We start from the raw sequence: 27,767 nt of genomic DNA on the forward strand, positions 1-27,767 counted from the left end.
TTAATAAGATACTGAGATAATGAGGCTTGTTACTATTCTCAAGTTAAAGGATTTCTGGGAAAGCATTAGCTTCACAACAAACGCTTGAATGCTTGGGGGAAATTTCCCCTAAAAAGGGATTCGGACTGGAAGGAGCACAAATGGCTGTTGCATCCGTATGTCCGCCTTCTCGGGCCCCTCGCACAGGGTACCGAAGAGCGGGAGTTTCAATGAGCTTTCATTATTTAGACAGCGGCTGGGCTTTCTCAGGTTGCTGCCGCTCATGCTTCGGTTTACGAAACCGGTCTGTACTTTCCCTGGTGCTCACGTCCGGAGAGGACTTTGGGAGAGCGGCTCCGGGCGGCTTTGTCAGACGTATTTAACGATTTTGGCCAGCGCAGTTCTGGAAGCCCTCGCCCGCGCCGCTTCCCCTCAGCCGCAGCCGGGCTGGCGCCGCGCGTGGACCTTGGAGCGGCCGCTCCGCCGTGGAACAGCCGCGGGGCAGTCGCAGCCCCGCGGGGCAGTCGCAGCCCCGCGGGGCAGTCGCAGCCCCGCGGGGCAGTCGCAGCCCCGCGGGGCAGTCGCAGCCCCGCGGGGCAGTCGCAGCCCCGCGGGGCAGTCGCAGCCCCGCGGGGCAGTCGCAGCCCCGCGGGGCAGTCGCAGCCCCGCGGGGCAGTCGCAGCCCCGCGGGGCAGTCGCAGCCCCGCGGGGCAGTCGCAGCCCCGCACGGCCCCAGCCCATCCCTCTCCCTCCCTCCGCCCCGCACGGCCCCAGCCCATCCCTCTCCCTCCCTCCGCCCTGAAGGGTTTGGAGCACAAACCCCATGAGGAGCAGCTGCAGGAATTGGGGTTGTAAAGCCTGGAGGAGTTCAGGGGGACCTTCTCATCCAAATACCTGAAAGGAGGCTATAGCCAGATAGGGGTCGGCATCTGCTCACAGGCAACCCGATACGGGACCAGGGAACACATTCTTAAAATGAGCCGCCTTAGGGTTGGACATTAGGAAGAATTTCTTCACAGAAAGGGTAATCAGGGTGAATCTTCACAGCAAGGTGAGTGGGCTGTCCAGGGAGATGGTAAAGTCACCATCCCTGGAAGTGTTCAAGAAGTGACTGGACGCAATGCCATGGTCTAGTTGACATGGCAGTGTTCGCTCACAGCTTGGAGGGGAAGCTCTCAGAGCCCTCCTGCGAGGCGATTCCTTCTGCGATTGTGCAGCAATGGCGACGCTCCGCGCGCGTTCCCGGCCGACGGCCCCGTTGGCCGCGCGCCATCGCCCGCCCCGCCTCCAGCGCGCGGCACGAGCGCGCGCCCGCCCGCCCTTCTCGCGAGACCGGCGGCTGCTCCCGCGCTCGGTTTGAAGCTGCGCGCGCGGACGCTGTGGCCGTTGCTGGCGCGCGCGCGGGGCTGTGAGGGGTCGCTCCCGCAGCCGCTCCTCGGCCATGGGAGCCAAGAAGAAGCTGCAGGTCCAGGAGGCCTTTCAGCTAGCCCAGAAGCCTCACCAGAACCACGCGAAGCTCGTGGTGGCTCTGAAGAGCACTTACGCTCAGGTACGGCTGCCCTCGGGCGGCCCGGCGCGGGGGGAGCTGAGGGCCCCAGCGGCTGCTCCGCTGGTCCCCCGGGGGGCAGGGGCCGCCTCCGCAGTGTTCCCCTAAAACGAACACCAGTGTGCCTAAGGAGAGCCCGCCACTGAAAAACGAGCAAGCAAACAGACAAAAAGAGCCCCCAGCCCTCCCCAAAAAAACCCACCCAAAAGCCGCAAAACCAGGCCGCTGAACTGTTCTGCACAGCTGTCTCCTGCGAACGCGGCGGTGAGAGCTGCCCGCAGGTGCTGGTGATGCCGCGGGAAGGTGTTCGGATACTCGAGATGTGTCCGATGATGTGGGTGTGACGCGAGATACAATGGACGGGGTGTTGATTGTCTCCTGGAATCTGTCGGCCGGGTGGAACCCCGCGGTTGTAATTTGCCTGCTGTGGAGTTATAGCAAAATACTCACTGAGGAGGGCGCGACAGCGGGTGTGCCCCGGCTGCTGGCTGTAGCCCCTTTAAAAATTTAAATTCGATTGGAAGCTGTCAATTGTAAGCCCACTTACTTTATTTTTCTGTGGTACAGCTTTGAAAGATGAACCAGATAGTTATCTTTTGTTGTGGTTTGATTTTTTTTTTCCCAGTTGGATGATAAAGAAGGCTTTAATGAAAAATTCATTCACTTCCTCAAGTATGCTATGATAATCTACAGGCGGGAACCTGCAGTGGAACGAGTGATCAATTTTGCAGCTGGATTTGTTACTTCGTTCTATCACACGGAGAAAGAAGATGGTAGTAATGAGGGAGAAGAAGATAATTTACTTCTGAATTATGTGTTTAAATTTCTGCTTGAGGTACAGTTAACATTTATTCTTAAATGTCTAACATTTCTAACATGGAAAATGGAAACTTTTTGCAGCGGGGAAAACTTGCTGGTACTTGATAATACTTACAAATTAGAACTTAAAAAGTGAAAGCAGAACAAAGCTAGTGCTTGACAAGTAACACCATCCCCATTCCCTCAACACAAAAAGATGCACCACATCACGCACAATAATCCAACTAATGGATTTCAAAATGGGCCTTTGAGAAAAATGAAAGTTCTCTTATATGGCTATCATATATGTCACTAAAGGCTTTGCTATAGGTATATTTGTAAGCATGAAATTGTAGAAGTGTGGTGGAAATTAATTTATACTCACCCTTTGATAACAAAAATATTAGAAGTATTAGAAGGTCTTCTATACAACTGTGGTTGGTACATGTATTAGTCCTTTCTGCTTACTGCAAGTGTTACATAGAAAGATAAACAGTTCCAACAGCATGAACACACAAATAGAGTTACATTTTCCTAAACTATTGATTTGCCATGGAAAGATTATGGATCGGGCCTAAGATAACTAATCATAATTGCTAATGTGTTTTTTTTTTCTTCTAATGTTTTATGGAGGCAGAGCGGTAAGTTGGCTAATGCACTGCAGGCTGCATGCAGTGGTCAGTGTGCTGCTTCCTTTGTGAAGGCACTGCCAATTTTCTAGAGTTGCTGGTCTAGGCAATGGGCTGTAATTGCTTTTCAGTTCTGTCAGTTTTTGAGATTAAAAATAAAATTAAATTGGAAAAGCTTTTGAAACATAGAAATGCATATTTCATTTATTCTGTAGAATGTTAGGCACTTAGATGTGCATATTAATAGCCTAATGTTGGAAATGAGAAAAGTGTGATGATAAGAATACCTTTTTTTTCTTTCCCTAAGTCTCACAATGTGAACAGCCATGCAGTTAGGTTTCGAACATGTCAGCTTGTTAATAAGATTTTGGGAAATATGCCTGAGAATGCTGAGATTGATGATGACTTATTTGATAAAATTAATGAAGCCATGCTGATTAGACTTAAAGATAAATTTCCAAGTGTGAGAATTCAAGCTGTCTTGGCCCTGTCAAGACTTCAAGATCCTAAGGATGAAAACTGCCCTGTTGTTAATAGTAAGTAGTATTGGTCTTTCTCTTTTGTCTAATTTACCTTACTTTAAAGTATTTTAAAGCTTTTTTTTTTTTTACCATTGAATATATGGATGTTTGAGGGTATTCTTGTAATAATTTGTGAACTGTGAAACTCTTTGCTAGAGGAGATGGAAGATGCAAGTGTTATGTGTGTTCAAGGGGAAAAGAGAACTGTTAGGAGAGATCTGCTTAGACAATCATACTGGGCTCAGGCTGCTCTGTGACCTGAATGTAGAAGTAGGCTTGTGAAAATGTGTTGTGTAGTAGAGTGGAGGTATAATACGTGTTTGTTCAGTTCTTGCCCTCTAAGGACCTTTTGGTACTGTTAATTGAATTGGTACAAAACTCTTCTTAGAAGAGTAGAGATGATAAAGAAAAACTACTGTTGTCTCAAATTATGATCGCTTTTCTAGAAGAGATCACCATCTCTGCAATGCAGGGATGTTGGTGATGTTTGAGGGTTTCTTTGTGTGTTGTATGATTCTTGACTAAGTTGCTACTTCCTTTGCCTCGAGGTAGACAAAGTGTAGTTTGTACCAGCAGAGTTGGTATGTAAATTGTGCTTTAATTAATCTTTACATATTGTCTTTTGTGAAGAATTACTTAATTGGGGTTTTCTGTTGTTAAGGTAGCTTCTTTTAAATTTTATTTTCTATGTGTTGTTTATAGGTTACTTATTTAGGAGCACATAAATTTCATAGTAAATCATTGTCTTACAGAGCAAGATGAATTCATGTATACTCTGATTAAACTAAATTTATAGCTGCTTTGGATTTTGAATAAGGTTCAAGAATATAATAAAAGAGTGTGAGGGATGTTAGGGATTTACTTGTAAGAGTTTTGGTAGGCTTAATGGAGAATGCAATTTTCCATTTAAGGAAAATTTGAGGATCTACTTCAAAAGATAATGAAGAAGTACAACTAGTGAATAGAGGTCTTAAAGAGCCAATATTTGGAAATGTTTTTTTTTTCTGCTAATAAATGACAAAGTGGTTATTTATGGGTGGGATCTAGAGCAGCAATTTTTGGAGTTATTAACTGAAGATCTTACTTATGATTGCAAACATTATTTCTTTTGACATCATAGCTCAGCATGTAGTTACCATAAAAGCTTGGAGTTGTGACCCTGAACTGCTTCCTAAATTATCAGCTCTGCAGGGGCCAGAGAAGGGTTTTGGTAACAGCTGCTGATGTTATTTTTAGAAGTATTTTCTGTTTTTCTATGTTTCAAACTCATCTGAAAGCATTATTATGACTATTTTATTTTCAGTTTACAGCACGTTGCTTGAAAATGATTCAAACTCAGATGTGAGACGTGCCGTGCTGTCATGTATCGCTCCATCAGAAAGGACTTTGCCAATAATTGTAGGCCGCACCATGGATGTAAAGGAGGCTGTCAGAAAGCTGGCATATGAGGTAAATTGGATCACTTACCATTAATTTCAAAGGCTGACTTAGGAAAAAGACTTTAAATCTTTTATTATATTTCACTTAACACTAAGAACAGTTAATTTATTTTCATGTACCAAAATTTTGAGGGGGGTTGATTTAATACTAGTTTTTTAGTTAAAACTGCTGAACATGAAGGTAGAGCTTGCTTGATAGAAATTACTTGTGTGATAGAATTTGTCTGTTGAAGATCAGGTAGTAACAGTATAAATTATGTATGCAGTCTGTTGTTTTTTCTCTATGCATTTTGTGATGTTACTGAAGCAAATTTGCTTCTCTGTTATTACATAGTGGATGTTAGGACCACAACAGTAGTAAAAAATGGCATGGTTTTGGTATTGCAATTTTGGGAAGTATCAACTGTTACTCATGTTTACATGCAGAGATAAGAAAGTATGCTAACATGTCTGTTTCTTATGTAGGCATCTTACGGGAGATCTTGAAACAAAATGTTCAAATTTTTCACACTGAACCATCTTCTGCTTATTTTATCTTAGGTTAGATTGTTTTTTTCAACGGAATCTCTGTCAGTAGGCTTTTTAAGGAAAGTACCAAGTTCTGTAATTTATTGTAGGTATTCGTTACCCTGTGCACTTTAAAGAGAGAGGATAGTTTTCATGTCCAGGTGTTGCATTCAAGCAGAGCTGATGAGCTTTTAAGCTATGTGTTAATTTTATTGTTTATTTTACTTAACATTTTCTTCCATGCACAAATATCTGATAGTTAATGTGTTGATACAGTGCTGTTGGTATAGGTATTAGAGGTTTCTATTGATTTAGGATTTATGTGGGTAGTTAAAACTCAAAGCGTAAAACCGTAGGTAGGTAATGGGATTGTTTGTTACCACATGTGGAAATGTATTTTAAAATGTATTTTTTAAATCTTAATTTTTTTTAAGGTTTTGGCAGAAAAAGTTCACATGAGAGCTCTGACAATAGCACAGAGAGTTAAATTGTTGCAACAAGGACTTAATGACAGATCTGGTAAGAGATCATAGGTTTCTTAACATCTTAATACTAATGTTTAAGAGAGAATACTTTCTAATGTGTTGGGGTGACGTTTGCAGAAGCTGTGATGGCAGTAATGAGCTTGGATGGAATAATGAGGTATCAGGAAGTGTTTGGACATTAAATCTGCTTGCTGCTTTTTCCAGGCCCCTTATAGTGAAGAAACCAGAAAAGAATTGCACTTTGAAAAAACCTGAAAGCCAATGAGCTTTAAAATCAGACCAAATGCTATTAATTTTTTTTAAAAGTAATTAAACACAGAATTAGAAAAATGTAATTAATTTGATGTATTTGGAAATGTTATATTACATATATTTTTCTAACTAATGAATGTATTAAAGAATTTAAATGTGAACAGTAATATCGGTTTGAAAATATTTCCTATGTGCTTTCAGAGAGAAGTCTCCTCAGCTGGTTATTTTTTTGTTTAGCTAGCTTGGATTTTCTTTTAAGGAATCTTTGACACTTATGCATTTCACCATGGGGCAGCTTTATTTTTTTTGACGTCTTTTGTACTGTATCACTCTATAGAAAGAGCCATTCAGAATGTACCCATAATTGTGTGGGGTGGTGTTGCCAAAAGATCAAAACATCACCTACATCTGAGCAAGACAATTTTGGCCTGCCTGCATAGAAGACTGTTTTGGTATTTTTGTTTCCCCCAGCAGCAGCACAATTGTATGCATGAATTTCACAATAGAAGCTACTAGTTTTACTGAGTGCTTATGTGAAATCCCCCTACTCTGATTGGAAAGCCTGCACTAAGTTGAATTTTACTCTGAGAATTTCCCTTGCTGACTGATATACTGCTTGGGAATTGTGAGAATTATGATCTGTGTGGATATTCACTTACAAAACATGACTGAAGTACTGGGGACTAGATCTCTTTAAGGTGTGTCATGCATACATGTGTTTTTATTGACCTGCTATTGTTTTTGCCTAGCTGGGGATCATATTCTGTTCTTGACAGGAAAGGAAGAGAGAATCAGCTGAGTCCTTTTTTATGCTGTGTGGAACTACACATAGAAAGACCATGTCCTTCTGTATAGGAAGTTTTAGTCACATTGCCCCACCTATCCTGAACTGGTCTGTAGTAACCTACAGAAGTTTGCTATCTTCTGTTTCTGAAGTCCAGCACTGAAAAACCCTTGTTCTGAATTACTGTTTTTATTGATACACTAGTTTTCTGTTTTATCTAACTAGTTGCTACTTTGTCTGCTGGCTGCCACCACTCCCCTAATAATCCTTGGTCTTGAGAGATACTTCTTAGTGTGAATTCATTTCTCTTAGTAATCTTTCCAAACTGAGGAGGAAACTACTTTCCCTAATTTTTCATATGATCCTTCACTTGTCAGGAGCAAATATTTGTTGTATTCCCTTAGAGAGAAAGTACAGCCTTTCTATGTGGCCTGTTTTTTGGTGACCTTTATGTGTTCAGCATAAAGAAGTGTCTTCTTTTATGATCAGGACAGATACTTTCTTAGTGTCTGTCTCTTCCTTAGGATGATTTTACATCCCAGCTATTGAGTATTTTTCTTTTTCTTGACATCACAGGGGAAAACATCTGCCAGGGTATGTAGTTTGACTGATATCATATGTTCTTTGCCAGGTAAGATAGGTTGTATTCCAAACTGGCTATTCTATATTGCAAATATTGCAAATCCTGTAACCTTGAAAATATATTTATTTATTGAATTTGCCCATCTGGGTGACTCCTGAGCTAACAAGCGAGAAACCTGCTCATTCAAGGTACCTACATTAAATTTTTGGATGTTTTTCCATATTGGCTTCAGAACAAGGGCTTATAGTTAGATAAGGTCTAGAATAAATAATCCACATTCTACTTTGTTCTGCTTTTCAGTGTGAGTTCAGCTCTCATTGTACTGTATTCTACTAGTTTATGCTTTTCACCTTCTTGGAGAGGTTTCTTATCCTTAGGACTGTAATTTAGCTTTTTCAAGGCCTTTTTAGAGTTCTTTTTGAACTCTAAACTATATTTAAGTGCTGTATTTATTATCATGAGTTACATATAAGAGGAAAGATGAATGTTGTTAGTGTGTGTGGATTTTGTTTCCCTTATACTGGATATTGTTTTCTGAAAGAGCCTAAGAGTAAAATTGTTTTCCTTCCTAGTTACTATGTTTTTACCTCCATCAGACTCTTAGCCTTTCAACTTCCCTGCTTAAGTCTGGGCAAATGCATTAATGATGTATATATTCTGCATGTTCCCATAAATACTTTTTTCATTGATTAAATAGTACTCTATTGATCCAGGAACTGGATTCTTGTGGCGGTGTTGAGTAGGGACTTAAAGTATCATATGTAAACTTCATAATCCATTCACATGAAATAGCATGAGAATTCTGTATGTCAATTCACGTGTAGTATCCTGCCTCCAAAAGTGGCTGATTCCTGAAACAGAGCAAGTACGTAACAATGCTTACCCAGAATATTTGGGACTGGAGCATCTCTGTTACGAGGACAGGCTGAGGGAGCTGGGCCTGTTCAGCCTTGAGAAGAGACAAGTGGGAGGAGACCTCATCCATGTCTGTCAGTACCTGAAGGGAGGGTGCCAGGAGGATGGAGCCAGGCTCTGCTCAGTGCTGCCAAGCGATAGGACAAGATGCAATGAGCAGAGACTGATGCACAGAATGTTTTGCCTGAAAATGAGGAAGAATTTCTGTACTGTGCAGGTGACCAAACACTGGAGCAAGTTGCCTAGAGAGGTTGTGGAGTCTCCCACACTGGAAATATTCAAAGTGTCTGGATGCAGCTCTGTGCCATGTGCCCTGGGATGGCCCTGCTTGTGCAGGAAAGTTGGACCAGATGACACACTGTGGTCCCTCCCAGTCTTACCTATTCTGTGATTGTCATTTTGAATATTTCTTCTACAGGAGTTTGTGGTTTTTAGGATTTCTGGGTTGAGATGCTGTCTTTAAATGTAAAAATTTTTTTGGATAGGTTTTTTTTTTTAATTACCTGTGAGAAGAAAACTTGCATTGCCTCAAAAAAAGTGTGTACCCTAGGTAGTTCTTGCTCAGCAGGGTTTTTCTTTATTTAAGGTAATGTTAAGTTTGACTGTATAATAACTTCTTTTGCAAAAAGACTTCTATAGAAAAATGTTTTGTGAAAGTATGTTTAAAATTTGATATATTTTAAACTTTGTTTTAAACTGTTTGAATTCTTGTATTATTAGATGCTGTAAAGGAGGTAATGAAGAAGAAGCTACTTCAAGCCTGGTTACAATTCACTGAAGGGGATATTTTAGAATTGCTTCATAGACTGGATATAGAAAACTGCCCAGAAGTGGCCAACCCAGTACTAAATGCTATGTTTTCATTATATCCACTTCATGACATTGTTCAGAACTGTAAAAACCTTGACAGCAGGTATGCAGCGCATTCTTCATTTCCAAAAGATGTGTATTTTGTATGAGAATATAAAACTAAATTCCTTTTAACCTCTTAAGATACTGGCACATTTCTGCTGCAAGAAAGTTATTTCACTATTATTGATGCTTTTTAAAGCCAGACAGGCCCACGTCTATAGCTTTGGAGTGCAGTGCATGTAGCATCTATTGATTTCAAAACATGTCATGCTACTAACCAGAATGCAAGGCCCTTCATATGATACTGTGGATTTCCTCCCATAATACAGAGTAAGATTTTGCTATTGCTTTTTAATCAGTGACAATTTGTCACTTAATTTTATCATCTGAGATTAGACTCCTACCACTCTTCAAAATAATTTCATTCTGATTGGTCTTTTATCCTGAGCAAAATGAAGCTTGCATTCTGAAAAACTGGGCTGAGAATTTTTTAAGTACCATATCTGTTAGACAATGACATTTTAAAAAGTAAGTCAAATTACTTGTTTTGTAATGAAGCTTACATTAATTTAATTTATGGAAAATACTAGGATTGTTTTTGTATGAAGTTTCTGAGTACAGCTTGAATGATGGAGTATCAGAATGATAAATGGCTAGATTTTTTTAAGTCTGTGGTTTCTGTTTGTTAAATTTACTTTTAAATAACCACCTGTCAGATAAATGAGAACCTGTCAAATGATCAGTTTGCATCTACATGTCGTCTTGGGTGTTTTTGGCTGGGTTTTTGGTTTGTTTTGTATGTGAGCAATCTAAAGCAAAACCAAAATTGTTGATAGTTTACAAGTAAAATGGGATTCAAGGGAGTAAAAAAGTACCACCACAGTGATACTGTCTTTTCTGTTTTGAGGTAGAATTAATGCACAACTTAATGTTCTGCTACGAAAACAAAAATTAATTGCCATACTTGCCATGAAAAATACTATAGATCTAAAAAGGAGTAGAGGTCTCATGATGGATGATCTATGTATGATGGCAGATGATGATAAGCTTACAGAGTTGCTGAGAAAAAGTTGTATTAGATTTTGCATTTGACATACTATGGTTGCTACTTCATTTTTGTCTCAAGATCTTGTATTAAGAATGGAAGAAACAATTCATAGAAGCTGAAAAATATTTTAATGCAGTTTTGCATTTCTGTGGATTAATGGTGTTCAGTTTTCCAGAGTTGTGCAGTGATAACAATGTTTCATAAAGTACCTGGTGGGTTGCTCTAGAAGGTCTGAAGGGTTGGGCAGAATGTTTCTGCAAACTGGTGTGAACAGCCTTGAGTTAAAATATTGAGAAGGGCAATGTAGTGAATGGCTTGTGGAGCTCTGTGTCCTCAAGAGAGAGGAAGTTATTTTTCTCAATCTCTAACTATTTCTGTGGGGAATACCTTTGATGGGGTTTCATTTGCATTTTAGGAAATAATTTTTATTTCTTATTTTCTAATATTTCTGTGTGTTTATTGTTTTAGACTCTTTCATTCATCTCTTTATATTGCTTTGTTTATTTTTGTTTAGAAAGCTGATTCCACAGGAGGATTTAACAGCTGAGAATGTGTTATATTGGAGATGTCTTTGTGAATATCTAAAATCAAAAGGTGAAGAAGGAGAAGATTTACTAGAACAGATGTTGCCAGAACCAGCTATATATGCAGATTATTTATTGAGGTACATTGCATTTAAAAATAAATCGCTTACCACTAAAGTAGATTTTTTTAAAATTAGAGAATATTGCTTTTATTGAAGTGTTCACATATCATTCAAACCCAAAATTGTGCTTAAAGAGGGATTTTAGCTTTGCTTTTTTGAAAATATTTTTGAGAGATTTTTTAGAGCTTGCAGAAACTGACACTTCTTCCATTGTTGTCATTTGTGAAAATAAAGTAAAATTTTGCTGCTGTCCCTAAGAGAAGCATTGTTGAATTGAAACTTCCCTTCTCTTTTGCCTGCTGATGCAGGCATGCTTCCTAAAAACTTATGTTTGAAGGCAGTGACAGAGCAAAATGAGCCAGTTACAGAACAGTTATTTAACTGGAGGGTGCAGGAAGCTGGAAATGAAGGCTTTTTAAGGTAATGTTTTTACTCAAACAAAGAATGGCAATTTTTTTTTATTGACGGGGTGCTTGTTTGTGTGTTTTGCTTGGGTTTGTTTGTTTTTTGTTTTGGTTTTTTTTTCTTTCTTTTTTTTGTCTTCATGAGATTTTTTAGTCTTAACATAAATTTTGAACAGAATTTGCTTCTGAGCATGGATAATGCTGGGAAACCTTCACTGAGGTGTTGTACCTGTAAAACAGTGGATCTTCCTGAAATGATAATAAATCAGATCTGCTGAAAAATGCATTATATTGATGGATGTTTCAAATTAAAAATATGCATATTCTTTTCTCACTGTACTGGGTGTACTATACTGGTAGTGATTACAGAAGTCATTGCTACTTTTCAGTGTGGAATGTGTTAACGTGTTTCATAAACTTTTAATAAATGAAGCATCTGTGCTTTCTTAGTTTTGAAATGTATATCGGGTTGGGTGGGTATAAATTTATTCATTCATTATGCATTTAACAGTCCATCACACATTTATTTTCCAAAAAATCTGTTCTTCAAGAGAACATTTGTTCTGTTTTCATCCAATCTTACTCAAAGTGCCTTCAGTTACATTACTCTTCAGGGTAATCAGGTTTCCTAGTAATTGTTTATGGTATCAACTGTTAGACCCCTCATTGCTGAGCTGTTTTTTCAGGTAAGATTTTCACTTGTCGATCTTCTGGTGTACAGTGCACAGTTATGCAGTGCACTGTGAGGGTGTTGGTTAGGAGAAGCAGGAACATGCCAGTCATGGGGACAGGTCATTGGGACTTAAGAAAAAAGCAGGATTGTGAGCTGCATTTCCATATTCACTGTTACCTGGTGCAGGTGACGTTATTAAATGATCGGAAACAATTTTCATTTCAGATCTTCTTAAATAGTAGTTACATGCAAAGTTTTTTTTGTCCTAAATTTGAAGAAATTGTAAAAAGTTGCTAAAAATAACAAGTTGTTACTGAAAAGTATCTACAAAGCTGAGGTAGAAAAAAGCATCTTTTTCACAGTTCATGTCAATATTTGAATTGTATTTTGTGGTATTGAATTTTGTATGTTATGGTTCACTCCAGATTTTCTGAACATGCATAACTCTCACTGATAGATAAAATTTTGATTAAAAAACCAATTGAGTCTAGAAAAATGAAGAAATGGAACAAACTGATCACACTTTCTGTGCTATATGGCTGAATGTATCTGATGAGAGATTATTATTCTGTGATGACATATTTAATCAGATTAAGAAGTCACTGTACACTTTCATGATTGCTCCTAAGATGTTACCTTTATGCGTTTTTAGAGAACTGAAATCACATGTACTTGGCATTTTATGTTTCCTATTGTATTGCATTCATAAAAGGGATTTTTTAAATGAAGTACATTATTTTGAAACTGTACATTTTTTGGTATAAATAACTTCCTGAAAAATAATCTATGAAAAGAATACGATCATTAATTTTTAGGGTTTGTACCTAATGTAACCCTTTTTTTATACAGGACAAGAAAGTGGTGTGGTTTTTTATTGGGGTGGGGCAGGAGTGGATAGTTGGATTTGTTCGGAATGTATTTATTTATTATTTATTACTGTCCAACAGTGAATCTGAATGTAATTATATCTGTTCTGTTTGGATTCAGTTATCTTCAAAATATGCCAATTCTCAGTGAAGAGCAAAAAGAAGATTTTAATTGTTTTGAAAACCTGATGACAAAAGAATTCATAGGCCAACAACTGATTCTAATCATAGGCTGCATGGATACCATGGAAGAGGGAGGAAGGTAAACTTAAATATCAAATTTGTATTACTAAGCTAAAGACACTCATGCCTGAGGACAGGCATAGAACCGCTGCTTGGAAAAGAACCTGATCAAACAGACAAAATACAGTTCTAATGCTAGCTGGAATAGAAAGCAGTCTCCTTATTGGAATTGGTCCCAACATTGTGCCAAGTATTGTCTGCTTACTTTTATGGAATAGTAAGTTCTAATTCAGAAGTTTGTTAGGGGAAACAAATTCAGTTGTTTCCATAAAGTATTATTGAGATTATGAAATTACAGTACTGCTCATTTGGAGCATAGTATGTAAAAAATAAAGGGAGAAAAACATACTGCTTCACAACAGATGACTTGTAGCAAGTAACCCGTTTGTTTCTTGTGTTTTTAAGCTATAATCTGCTAAGGCCTAAAAGGCTAAAAATATCTTAGATGCCAGGCTAAATTGTTTTAACTGAGTCATTACAATTTGAACAGCCTTTTGGTGTGAAGTAAGAAGAGTGAATGCGTTTGAAAAATCATACCATCTCAGACATTTTGTGAAAACTTGCAGTTATGATAGTATAAACACAGTAATTTCAAACTCTCAGTGGAATGTGTGAATGTGTGCCAGACTGGCAGGATAGTTTAAGTTGTATTTTTCTTCTTCTTTTTTTTTTTTTTTTTAGTTTGCAGTTAGATAATTTCCATGAAAGCATTCTGCAGTATTGATACTGACTGTTTCTGCTGGTATGACTTTTCTTTGGACAGTAGGGACATATGATTAAAAAATTCAGCATTGTTGAATCAAGAGAAAACAGGTAAAATCAGTAAAAGACAAACATTGCTAAGTAAGAAGATACATTTGGCAGTAATGTAGCTATGGAAAAAAGTTTCATACTGTATTATGAAGTCTTCATCACAATATCTCTAAGTTGGTAGGATAGTAACTCTTACGTCTTCTATTTTCTTGAATAAACAAACATTTTTTTTTCTCTAATCCAGAAAGCATCTATTAGTTATTTTACAAAAGATCCTCATTTTACCTTCAACTTCAACGGTACTTATACCTCCACTTGTTGAAAGATTGCTCAGTATTGTAAAGGATGAGGACAGAAGGATTCAAATTGTAAGTAATTGTAAAAGCTTGTTTTCTAGTCTCTGTCTTCCACATAGATCAAACAGCCTTTATGAAGCATTGTAAAAGAAATATCAGTATTTATATATTGTCTCCTTCCCCCTTGTTTTTTTTTTTTTTTTTTGATTGGTGGGGTTTTTTTTTGTTTTGTTTTGTGTGGTTTTTTTTTGGTTTTTTTTGTTTTGTTTTTTGTTTTTTGTTTTTTTTTTTGTTTTGTTTTGTTGGGTTTTCTTTGGGGGGGTGGGGTTTGTTGTTATTTTGGTTTTAAGCATAGCTGCATTTTGTGGTTTTCTAGAAACCTTTATGTTTAAAGATGTGACTGGTGTTGTAAATGCAGTCCTCAGACTAGGAAAGTGTTATACTTCAGTAGCCTGTTCCAGAATACTTTATTGTATTAGATGCAAAGTATTTTGACAAAAACATTCAAAGTGAGGATGATGTTCTTTCCAGGTTTCATATTTCTCTTCCCTCCTGTTAACTCAGGTACTTAAGGTCTTCTTGTTCCTTGCTTACCCAGCTGGATGGGAGAAAATGGGCTTGAAATGTGCTCATGGTAACATGTGTTGTCAAACTGAGGATTATTTACAGGGAATGAGCTGCTAAGAGAAAGTGCATGGATGTGGAATACATTTTTCAGAAAGATAGTAGTTTAAATTTGGAGAAGTTAAATGGTTAGTATATATCTGAACTGCAGTTAATGGCACTAATACACTGTTTGTAACAATAGATTGCAGAAATTATATCAGAAGTTCGTGAGCCAATTGTTGCAATTGACCAGCCAATTGATGCTGCTGAAATAAGAAAGCGGGAGCTAAAGGTGAGCAGATTTTAGTTAATAAGAAAAAAGATTTTTTAAGTTTATTCATCCAGAGTTTTATATAGTAGGTTAATATTGGCTAGTGTCACTAAGGTATCACTGGTTAATACCACAGAGGTTACTATGTTAATTTTCTTTTTACTTTGTATTTCAGCTGGCTGAAATAAAAGTGAAACTTTTTGAAGAAAAACAAGCTTTGGAAGAATGCATTACTCTTCAAGATTTTAATAAAGCATCAGTATTAAAAGAGAAAATAACTGAGTTGGAACACACAAAAAATGATCTGATAAAAACCACAGAGCAAACTGAAATTAAAGAAATGCGTGTGGAGAAGGTATCTTCCCTTCCTAAGTGCTGGTTATATTTTAAAATTTATTCTTAATTTTAAAAGAAAGTGTAGCTTGGCCTTGTCTCAAATACATTTTAAAAATTGAAATCAAACATTTATGGTATTAGTAGTTTTCTTCTGCAATTATAGAAGCCAAAAGTATGCTCTAGCAAAAGATAAATTGTATAGAAGCTGATGGTATGCTCTAGAAAAAAACAAATTGCAGTCTTGTTCGGACTCTTTTTACTCTTAACTAACTGAAAACATAAAAAGGAATTTATTTTGATCAGAGCTTATAGACAGATGATGATTAATATTCTTGCATAACAAATGTGTAGTGGACAGGAGAAGTTTATTTGGGTAGGGAGGAATTATGATTAATGGCCCGATTCTGATCGTAGCCACCATTTGTATTAATAATGTTTTTCTCTTTTTCCTGACCAACTTGAAGAATGATCCTGAAACACTGTTGAAGTGTCTGATGATGTGCTATGAGGTTCTGAAGATCATGTCTCTTTCTAAAGGAATCAGTCCAACCATTAATGAAATCATTCAATCTCTGGTATGTAGGAATACAAAGTAACTTGAACTCCTTAGTAAATGCAAGAATATTAAATGATGCCATTGCATTGTTCATACCGTATCTAGTCTGTTTTTTCTTTAGTGTGGATTTTTGCAGTTGTCTTCTCAAAACCATTTCAAGTACATCAAAGTGGCATCTGTATTTCGTAACTTGGAACTGGGTATGGTTTCTTTGCAAGAATGTTAATGTCTTTTATGAAGAAATGTGTAGGTTGTTGTTGTTGTGTGTTGGTATTTTGGTTCCCAGAGTGATCAACTCCATTTTGTTTGAAAACAAGTATTTAGTAAAAACACAAAGCAAAACACTCACTATTTTGTTGCTGATTTCAAACAACATATTCAATCCGCTTCTGTTTATATCTAGATAAACAGAGTATTTGGTTGTTGCCATTTTCCAATCCTGTATCAAAATAAATTATTTTTAGTTTCAGCGTAAGCATATTTTAGTAGTCAGAATTTCATTTTCAGTTTGTGTGTTTTGTCTATAAAGTTTAATATTATTGTTTTCAGGTACTTCCAGGTGTAACTAATGTCCACCCAGCTGTGAGAAATATGGCAGTTCTGTGTTTGGGTTGCTGTACCCTTCAGAACAAAGAATTTGCCCAACAACAGCTTCCATTGCTGTTACAGGTAAAATATCTGATGAGAAATGAAATGATGGTCTTTGTGACTTAGCAAATAAATCTAGTCTTGTATCTATAACAAGCTATCATACATAGTAATGTTCTTTGAGAACCAGTAATTCCTGATTTTCTGAAGATCTGGAGAGTGTGGTTTCCTGTAGATTTTTCTGATGTCTAATAAGATTCAGTTTATTTTGGTAGTAGCATGTTTTACCTTTGTAAGGTCACCTGTTGTCTTAAAATTTTCTAGGAGTTCCTTATCTTTAAGGTCTCACTTGCTTTTCCAAATCTGGGTGAAATCTGTCATGTATTTGTTACTCAATACAGGAAAGAAAAGCTGTAGAATTCTCTAAGCCTTCCTTGGGAAACCAAACTGAAAATGTGTCTGATGGTTTTCACATTTCTGTTGCATACTTCCCTGTGATATTGGGTGTCTGATTTAAATTCTGAATAATTAATATGTTTATATTAAGGATTAAGGAAGAGTTGTTAACTAGAGAATAAAACAATATTCAAACCAACAAATAATAGTATTGCCAAACATCTGTGGATATGGAGCATGTTGGATGCTGTAATATCTATTATTCCCATCCTTGTGGGGATTGTTGTGACACCAAGCTAATTATATCAAATATGACACTTGTTAACCCTGGTTGTTGACCCTGGCTTTGAGGAAAGTGTGGTTGGCCCCTGTGCTCTTCTCAGAGTGTGTTCAGGCAGACATTGGAGAAATGACAGCAAGAGTTGTACTGATGTGCTTAGCTCAGACAAGATAGTAGATCTGTCAGTCATAGTAGAACTTTAGGTTCCTAAAGAAGTAACATTTACTATTGTTTTTAACTTGCCTTTCAGTATGACACATTAAAAAAAAGTTCGTTTGTAGAGGATTTCAATTACTTTAGTAACTTAAATTTTTGAGTCAAGTAATCTTTCTGCAGGTACTAAATCCCACGGTCTCTATGTAAGCTGCTAGCAGAAGCAGGGTGTTGGGCTAAACAGATGTAGAATCTCTGGGCTAACCCATGATGCATGGTTTTACTTGCATGTTATTTCCACGATAATACATATAGTAATCTATGTAACTTTGACTTTTATTACTCTCTTGGTCCCTGTTGTCTTTTTACATACAGTGATTTTAATTAAACTGTACTTTATTTAGCTATATTTCTGTAATGCCTAACACTCTGCAGCTGCCACAGGCAAATAAACTATGTTTGTCCAGTGTCTTTTTATGGGTTGAACAATAAAAATTACATCTCATTCATGGATATTCACTCCATGAGTGAAATTAATTTGATTTTATGTAGTACAAATTGCATAGGTGACTTGATAAATTATTTCACAGATGGTATTATAAATTCAGGTTTCAATTTGTATCACACCTTCCTAAAGTTTGAAAATTGGTTCAAGTATTATAAAAAATTTCCCAAAATTATCAATCTTATTAAAGGAAAAATCTTACTATGCTTAATCTCAAGATTGGTGGTCTACTGGAAGATGATATATTTATTTTCCTTATTAAACCTAGGTTTTACAAATAGATAACATAAAGATAAAGCTCAGTGCTTTAAAGGCAATCTTCGATCAACTAATGCTGTTTGGAATTGAGCCTTTTAAAACCAGAAGAGGCAATGACTCTCAAAGTGAAAGTGCACACATTAGAACTGAAAATGGTGAGGATGAAAGTGAAACAATAGAGGAAGAAGAGGAGACTGCCACAGTTCACAGCCTTCTGAAGCTTCTTTCTGGTTTCTTAGATAGCGAGGTAAGGAATATTATAAAACTTGCCTTAGTTTTGTTTTAAAATTATTTTTGCAGATGGCTTATCATCCCATGAGGTTGCCTGGGAATTTTATGTGATGTGAATTGAAATTAATGGTCTAATATTCAAACACCTGTCTTAGAAAATGACCAAAGTTTGTCACTGGTACAGGCTAAGATTACCCTTGAGCAGCTTTGCATTCTATGTGCAGGTGGAAATATGTGAATGTAGAGAGGTGATTGCTAACATAGGATATAGGATATTACAGTAAAGTATTAGTGAAAAACATTATCTTTGGTGTATTGTGTATATGATGAGCTCTTTCTTCAGTATTCAGAACTTAGGACTGAAGCTGCAGAAGGCATTGCCAAACTGATGTTCTCTGGGAGGCTGATCAGTGCCAAGCTCCTTTCTCGTCTTGTTTTGCTGTGGTATAATCCCGTGACTGAAGAGGATACTCGGCTCCGACATTGTCTGGGAGTTTTCTTCCCTTTATTTGCTTATGCAAATAGGTAATGCTCTTTGTAATTTGTTATATGACAATATACATTCATCTGGCAGCTTTAGGAACCTTTTCTTAGTCTTGCTCTAGTACAAATGGCACAAATGCAAATTAAATTTAGACATCTAATTCAGCCTCCTATGCCTCTTGCTTTTGAAAGAAGACTGAAGACTTTCCATTAATTCCCTGTTACCCCTGTGGTTTCCCATGTTTTGTTATTTTTTTCTTTCCTTAGCCTACAATTGAAACTCTTCTCAGAGAGATTGAATAAAATTAATTTAAAAATATATGCTTTACTTATTTATGTTGAGCGCTACAGGTAGGCTTTGAAGTGTCACTAAGAAGTGGCTAGCAGGAATGCTTCAAAAGAAAATAATCAGTGCCCAGCAGTTATCAAAGCAGCAGGCTGCTGGGTTGTGGTTTGGGGTTTGTTTCTGAACCAAGGAATACTCCAATTTAAATTCACAGCATATTCAAATCTCCTGTTTATTTTGGTGGTGGACGAAAGAAGTAGAGAGCTTATGGAAGGGAATAAGAGCTTAAATAACAATTCTCATCTCCTTTTACCTGCTGCTGAAAGCTTACTTCTCAGTAGCTGCTAGTGGTTTTACCAAGTTAGAACAAACTAAGTTTTATCTGCTTTTGTATAGTAAAGTTTTCATTTAGGTGTATTATGTTACCTCTATTTTTCAAGCCAAGTCGAATTAAATTTTTGTGGCATATATGTTGCCACATTAAGAGGAGTAGTACAAAGGGGAATTGTCTTGAAGAGGCAAAAAAACCCTAAGTAGTGTGGTATTTGCTGTTGTCAGAAAAAAGTCAAAGAAAAATACCCAGTTTCTTATAGCATGGGGGTTTCCCTACTCAAATTCTTATGAAAGTAACAGAAAAATTGATTTAATATGTTTCCAGTATCTCTGATAATGGGTAATGAATTTAAGCTTTTAACATTGATAATCTTTTACTTGTGAATGTCATCTTCTGATGCTGTGAATTTCATTCTCTTTTTTTATGAGTTCTAGTGATTGCCCACCTGAGTAATTCCACGTATTTCCAAGTCATTTGCAAATGAGGCAATTTCTTGTGGCAACTCATAGATGATTGTGATCTTGAAAAAATACAGGGTGTATGTGTTAAGCAAAAATCAGAAAAATCTGTGGAGAAAAAATCCTATGTCTTAGTCTGGCTCATTGATTAGAATCTCTGTTTAATTAGGAAATCTTACTTATTTTCTGTCTCAAAATATTGTCTGCATCTGGGATCATAAATGGTCCATTTTAAGTTGAGTAATTTACTTTCTTCAGTGACGGGTACTGTATTATTAGAAGTGAATTATTAAATACCAGGTGTAATTCAGAACTTGTCTGCAACGTTGCCATTCATAGGTAATAAATGAGATTTAGTGGATGCTCATACCTAGATTTGATTCTAATCTCACTGAATTTTAAAATTGCATTTGTTTTCTGGGTGCTGCTCTGTTAATCTTTCCACCTGGTCACAGATATAATCAAGAGGCTTACTTTTTGAAATGAAATATTTGAACTCTGAGGAAGAAATTTTGATTCTGACTTTTTAAATTGTCTGTAATGTCAGAAGGGTGATATGAAATGCTAGAATAGGGACAATTCTTATTCATGTACTGTTTTCTATAGTGTATTAAACTCGCAGGCAGTGTATTAAAGAGGAGAAGCTTCTGCTTGTGCCTGTGTATTATTAGAGATCTTGGGTTTTTATTTTCATTTACAGGGAGTAGTCTGAATAATACTTCAGTAATGCTTGAGCCAATATAAAGCCTTGAAGCTGCTGAAAGGGAGAGTTCTTGCTTTGGTTCTTTTGTAGCCATTTGTAGTGCTCAAAAGGTTTTTTGGCATCTGGTTTGGTTCCATAATCCAGCAGTAAATAATCAGCATTTTAAAAAATTACTTGCTTTCTTGGTTTTCTCCTGTAGTTATTTGGGTTCAAATAGGAAGTTAATATAAATATCAGCAAGAGTAAAGGCTTCACTTCAACTGTACCTTGTACTTTTTGACATCTTACTTGTTAAATTGTTTTGACAAGTCTTGTGGAACCACACTTTTAGACAACTTGCACAACCAAGTGAAACATGATTTTTAGGCTTGCTTGGCCGGAGTTATGAACTCTTCTAAGAAAAAAATCACAAGTATTTCTTCCAAAAATCCTGTTAACCACTGCATACTTTTTTTACCAGGTTTCCTTGCTTTCTTACACAATGAGAAGTATCCCCAAAGAAAAATGCTAGCAGAAAGGAGGAATGAGCAGAAAACAAGATTAATCTATGAAAATGAATTAGAGAAATGTATTTATGGAAATTTTTTCTCATGTCCTTCAAGATAGAACATGTCTGTATATATCAGTTGAGTTTTCAGTAGTAACAATGAATGTTCTAATTCTTCAGAGGAGGGAAGTGTTACTTAAAACTTGCTTGAAATACCATGTGCTAAAGTTTCAAATGGTACTATGAAACAGTTTTAATGTCTTGATCTTTCTGGCTGCTGCTTCCAAGTTTAGCTGCTCCCACTTAGCTTTGATTGATCTCCCAGGTCAGGGAACTTTCATCATGGAAGAGAAAAGTTAATTTTGTCTTATTATGCTACTAATATTTGACTTCATTGAAACAGGTCTAACCAGGAGTGCTTTGAAGAAGCTTATCTTCCAACTCTGCAAACACTCTTAAATGCTCCTGCAACATCACCTTTGGCTGAAGTAGATATCAGTAATGTTTCTGAACTGTTAGTGGACCTGACCAGACCAAGTGGACTGAAATGTCAGTCCAAGAAGTCTCAGGACTATCAGGTACAAAGAGTTAAACTGTAGGAAGATAGTACTTGTGTCAGATTAAGATAAGAACTACTCCCCCTTAGTTTACTGCTAACTGTCAGGGCCTCTCTGGGTTTCCAGGAGTCAGCAGCTGGATTAAATGAGTGCCTGTTCAGGTCATGAAGTCTTTTAGCTTTACACTTTCCTCCCCCTTTTCCTTCCCTTTTTTTCCCCACCCTATCCCAAATTTCCCTTCCCTCTTACAATTAAAAAAATGCTAGTAGGAACTTGCATATGGCTAATTGTTTATATTTTGGAAGATATTTATAAAAATTATTTGGTGAATGTACTGAAAATAGTGCATTTTAGGAAGATGATTGCTGTGTACAATTAGCCAACTGTTTAAATCAGATTGTTCTCACTCCTCTTTGTAAATAGTCTTTTGTAAATAGTTTTGTAAATAGCAAGATTACTAATACCTAATTTCTTTCCTTTGCAGGAGTTAACAGTGCATGATACTTTAGCCATGAAAATTTGCAATGAAATCCTGGCAGATCCAACTGCACCAGATGTCCGTATTTATGCAAAAGCTTTACATTCTCTAGAACTCAGTAGTTCTTCTACTGAGAATCTTCTGGTGTTGCTCAATGAGATTCAAGAGGTAGTACATAAATAGCATGGTTCTTACTTTTTTAATCATTAGTAGTCTAATATTCTGATATCCTTATAAAGGGACCTTTAGTTTACTATGATCATATGACTGGAATTTATCTTCTAACCAGTTTTGAAAATTAATTTTTGAATAATTTACAATAATCTGAGCTGATATCACTGCATAAACCATAGACAGTATGAACAGCTTGAAACAGTGTGCCCGACTTGATACATTTGCAGTACAGTAAGTTCTTTTGATAACTGTGGTGTAGTTATTTTTTTTCAATTAAAATAAAATTCAGTATTGAGTTTTGCAGTTTTGTAGCTTATCTTTAGTTAATTATTAACAGCTGAAATTTTACACCTAAACTTATGGTATAATAGGAAGATCATTAGGCAGCATGACAAGGATGCTTGATTTAACATGAAGTAGGAAAGGATTACAAAGTTTTACTTTGTTGCTTTTATTAATATAGAAAAATACTGAAATTTGGAAGTGTGGCACATGAACACAATGGTATATAGAAATGTTGATAAGAATGCTGAATCCATGATGGGCATATCATCCAGTGGTAGCTGTACTTTGTGTCCAGTTGCTTTAATTTTTTTCTGGTTTTCTTGTAAAAAAATTATGGAAAAAAAAAGGTGTTTTAGTGCCTAGTATTGATGGAGAAAGTTTTTCTCCTTTTAACTTGACTGGTCACTTTCATATCACACATTGTATCCTTTGTGCAGTAATTTCACCTAATCCTATTAGTAGGCAAAATTTATAGATAAAAGAAATAGTTGTAGATTTAAGTAGCATTTAACATTAAATGTCTGCTCTCCAGAAAGTGGAAGATAAGCCATGTCAAAGAGCTATTGAGAAGACCCAAATGAAATTGAGCAAGGATCTTAATGTGGGCAAAAACCAATCTGAAAGAACTGAGGAAACAGGTGTCTCTGAAAGGACACAGGAAAGAGACATCACATTGTCTGAAAATACTGCTCACAATGAAGAAGGTAATTCAGGAGGGGTGTAGCACAGTAGCACATGTACAATTCAATGAATTGTTTAGATGCAAATAAGAAGTAATAGGACTTGGGAGGTTCCTCCAGCTCCCTCAGCTACTCCCTGTATCACTTGTGCTCCAGACCTTTCCCCAGCTCCACTGCCCTTCTCCAGAATCACAGCACCTCAATGTCTTTCTTGCAGTGAGGGGACCAGAACTGACCATGGGATTTGAGGCTTGGCCTCATCAGTGCTGAGTACAGGGGAATGGTCACTGCCCTGGACCTGCTGGCCACGAAGTCTCTGGTGCCAGCCAGGATGCCACTGCAGGCTCCGGCTCAGCTTACAGACATTCAGCTGTTGGAGCTGGTCCCTTACAATATCAGTGTTCTCAAATGGAAAATCACTGTTCCCGTGCTCATGGTCTTCTGATTCAGGGGACTGGGCAGCCTGAGGTGCATCAGTAATATTAAAGAATCAAGCAAATAAAGCTCTGAATGGTTCTGCTTTTTTACTCTAGTCCTGTTAGTCAGGTGACTGACCATCTTCAGCAAATGTTCATCCAGTGTTTTGTTTGGCTTTTCTCCTGCTTTTACTGTACTTCCAAAAGTCCTTCTTTAGTATCTCACAAAACACTGACCAGTTTCAACAGTACTTGAACTTTGGCCTTTGGTGCCTTCTCCCCACATGTATGAACCACAGCTCTGCCATCTTCCTGCAAAGCCTGACCTTGCTGTCAGAGATCCTGCAGTTCCTTTTTTCTCTTGAGCTCCACAAGGAGGTATCTGTTCAGACAAGCTGATCTTCTGTCCTGCTTTCTCAGCTTCCAACACAGTGGAAGGAGCTAAACAGTTGTCAGGAATAGTTTATGTATTATTGACCTTTGCTGGAGTTACAGCTAAGTGACATTTTAAACTTCCTGTTAGCTTTATTAGCTAGTTTCTGGTTTAAAGAAAAAGTGGGGTTCAATTGTGTGGCTTTTTAATGTAACAGCCAAAATTTAAAATACTGGTATTTAAGATAATCAAGTTTTAATTTATGAGTTTTGTGTGTGTTATTCTGTTTAACAGAAAATAATAAAGATGCTCTTCATACTCCAGTTAATGAAGTTAAAGAAACTGCAAATTTAAGATCTACAAGAAACAAAACTGGCAAAGGTACAGTGACTACAATATTAGTTGTTTTTAATAAAATAATTTCATGCTTTTTGTGAATGTATAGATGTGAAAGCCATTCATACTCTGCTGTAGATTTACAGTTGTACTTGTTAAAATATTAAAGTAGTTTGTTCTTTGGAAATTTTTGTGCTGTTAGCCTCTCCCAATAACACAGATTTCAGAAAAGAAAAAAAGACTGACTACAGGCTTGCAGATAACCCAGCCACAGCCATTGACAGTAACGTACAGCTGTTTTGGGAGAAGTAGAAAAGTGTGGGGTTTTTGTTGTTGGTTTTTTGTGACCACATTCTATCAGTGCAGACTGCATATTTCTGTATCAATCCAATATCAAACACTAAGGAAAATTAGATACCATTTATTTTCTTAAACTAGTTTTGTATCAAGATATGAAAAAATACTTTTGCTTATACTTAGGACAGCGGAAAGCGTCAGCAGTGAGGTCTGTGAGCAGAAGAAAAACTGGTGCAAGTGTAAAACGTAGTCTTGAAAGGTAAATCCTTGTCTCCCCACCATCAAAACTATGATGTCTGTTCTATCAAGGAAATTTAATTCAAGTGTTTTTCTGTCCCAAACATGTATGTTTTGATACCCTCTGTTTTGAAAACACTGATAAATATTTAAGGAAAAAAATTTCTTCAAACTGGCACTTTTGAAATAGTGGCAGGTTCTGCCAAGAAGCCTATAATTATAATATTTGTTTAACATAACTTTTGTGTGTTGAGTCAACAGAGCTGAAAAAATTCAGATTTTTGGTTTATATTATTGCTCTTCCTCCAATTAGTTTTTTCTGGCTTTTTTAATGTGTTCTGTGGAAGTATACATTTTTAAAATTTAAATTCTTTTTCCCTCCCTCACAGTCTTGTTGCTTGTTGTCTAACATGTCGTTGGCAAGCATCTAGAAATGACTAAGAAGTGAATATAGACAATGGATTTCTTCCCTTATGATCTTGCAGGATATTAATATTAAAACAACATTATCGTTGTACTTTTCAACTGTGTTCAACTCTTTCTTAAGCAAGCAATCCATCTGTTGTGGACTTTATTGTGACCAGGGTCAGTCTCTCCCATTTGCCTATTTAGTGTGTTTGCTTTGATTCCATCTAATTTTGGGGGAATTTGATTCCATATAATTTTGCTTATTTTGCAACTCCTTATCACTTTGTTATCTTTACTGATACTGCTTTATCACTTGAAAACACCAGTATATTCTCAAAAAATAAAAAGTGTTTAATTGTTAAGAAGTATTTTTGCTCTTTAAGGCCATGTTTCAAGTTTGTTCCTATAAAAGCTCTTCAGTTTTCTTAGTCTTTTTTACCTGACTCTTAAACAATCTATGTTTCAGTTGTGATAGAATTCCAGAACCAGTCCCAGTATCAAGTTCAAGGCCTCAGAGACGAGCAAAAACTTTGGCACTGGAGAAAACCCGAATGAATCTTTCAAGACTGTTGAATGAGGAAAAAGATGAGTGAAGACAAGAGAAGAAAGTGCCTTTGTCAGCACTGGTAGTTAACATCAGACTTGAAAATAAGATTTTTTTTATTGCTAGTCATATTTAATCCTTTTATATGAATCATTTATAATTCTACATTTCTATATTAGTATTTTTAATAGATGCTTGTATTTCTTGTATTTCCTGATATAAAGTCCCTCATTCATGTAATAAAAATGGATTAAAATATTACCTGAACAAAATTTGGATGTTTTTTCTTTTACTTTATAGAAAAGAATGCATCTTACCTGCAAATAAAAATTGCTATTGGTGCTAAGTATTCCATAGTTAAAGCTGTTTTGATATTTAACAGTAGCAGAGAGTGGTTGCTCTGATGGCAGCAATTTTGGATGTACCTTCTTTTATGGCACCTGCTTTCTTCATTTTTATAAGGTTTTATAACAGTGAAACCTGGTCAGCAGATGCATGTATTTACTATGCATGTTAATGTAAAATAGAGTTGCTCTTAATTGGGAATTCTGCTTCCTGCAGGTGTGTGTCCACTTTATTAAACAATGTCAAAGTGGTAAAACAGAGTAACTGATTTTACATACCATACTGAAAATCTACTGATGCTGACCTTGTTATATAGAATCAGGGATATGCTTTTAGAAAAGCATAAAAATATTTGTGGTACAAAATAAGATCTGGTAAGGAAATGAGTATTTAAGTATAGAAGGGGCAAAAAATGACATCTTCTAAGGTCAGTGTTGTGTGTTCTTAAAGTAGTATCCAGTTGTTATTTCTTTGTAGCTCTGAAGTTCTAAACACACAGGAATGGTCCGGAGTTGCAGAGGACAGCAGATGAAGCCGTGCTCACTCAGCAGTCACCGTGGCTGAGCAGTTCACTCGCGTCGGAAACGCCTCGGCAGCCGTGTCCGCGTCGCAGTGGGGTCATTTCGGAGCGGGGGCAGCAAACTCCATTCCTCGACATGCACGTCTCAACTACTGATGCCAAAGGCAGCTTTCTAAAGAACTTGCATTTTAAACAGGTAAATGTGCTATAAATGATCTTCGGTAATTCTCGGAAATTACTTAGGGACACGTGAAATTTAATTTTCCTAAAGTGTAATGCTCAAACTGTTATGCTGTTTCCAAGCTTGCATATAGGAAACAGAAGGATTGTGTTGCTTTTCATCCTTTGCAGTTTTTGTTGGAAACTTGTTAAACTGCAAAATGCCACGCACACTTTTCTGCTGATATTTCTCTATTTAGAAGCTTCTGTAACTGTGATGAATTAATTTTGTAATTTTAAACACAATTTTGAGGTCCTGGTCTCCCTCCTTTGGTAACTTTTAAAACCCCAAATTCTTTTGTAGTATGAGTTTGTGTACATGCAGCCACTTCAGAGATGCCCTCTGTCCCCTTGAATGCTGCCTGAACATAGTTGAAATGGGCAAAGGATATAGTTGTTTTTCTCACTTATAAAAGCTTCCTTGGGGCTTTAGTGTTGGGGATTTTTAAATTTAAATTCTCTCTCATCCTCCCTCTCTTGAGTAGTTTGTTCTTTAAGTACTACACTTTGAGCAATTGTGCACTCTTATTTTTTCTTAAAATGAATTTTGAGGCAAAACAGGAACAACAAAAATCCATAAAAGCCTCTGGACATGCCTTCCTGAATAAGACTTTAGTTTTGCCTTCTTGCTGTTCTGTTGTGCCTTGCCACATATACAGGTTCTATCTCTGTCATCTCTTGGGAATGCTGGACTGAAAAGATGAGGTTTCCCTCAAGTCACCTCCCAGTCTGTGGATGCCTCTGCTGT

The 27,767-nt window shown here is 37.0% G+C and overlaps 1 protein-coding gene across 1 annotated transcript; it reads left to right on the forward strand.

Moving 5' to 3' along the window:
* Positions 1-1,377: 1,377 nt before the first annotated feature.
* On the forward strand, positions 1,378-26,207 carry NCAPG (non-SMC condensin I complex subunit G). The gene is made up of 21 exons (XM_068188746.1): positions 1,378-1,528; positions 2,151-2,360; positions 3,260-3,488; positions 4,777-4,922; positions 5,854-5,938; positions 9,159-9,351; positions 10,853-11,002; positions 13,049-13,189; positions 14,168-14,291; positions 15,028-15,117; positions 15,272-15,451; positions 15,897-16,007; positions 16,538-16,657; positions 18,179-18,415; positions 18,743-18,924; positions 21,554-21,728; positions 22,192-22,353; positions 23,177-23,348; positions 24,408-24,494; positions 24,930-25,005; positions 25,858-26,207. Exons 1-21 carry the CDS (start codon positions 1,421-1,423, stop codon positions 25,982-25,984), a joined length of 3,105 nt encoding a protein of 1,034 aa, XP_068044847.1. The 5' UTR covers positions 1,378-1,420; the 3' UTR covers positions 25,985-26,207.
* The last annotated feature ends 1,560 nt before the right edge of the window (positions 26,208-27,767 follow it).

The sequence above is a fragment of the Anomalospiza imberbis genome, chromosome 4 (genome assembly GCF_031753505.1).
Source record: "Anomalospiza imberbis isolate Cuckoo-Finch-1a 21T00152 chromosome 4, ASM3175350v1, whole genome shotgun sequence".
Classification (NCBI taxonomy): domain Eukaryota; kingdom Metazoa; phylum Chordata; class Aves; order Passeriformes; family Viduidae; genus Anomalospiza; species Anomalospiza imberbis.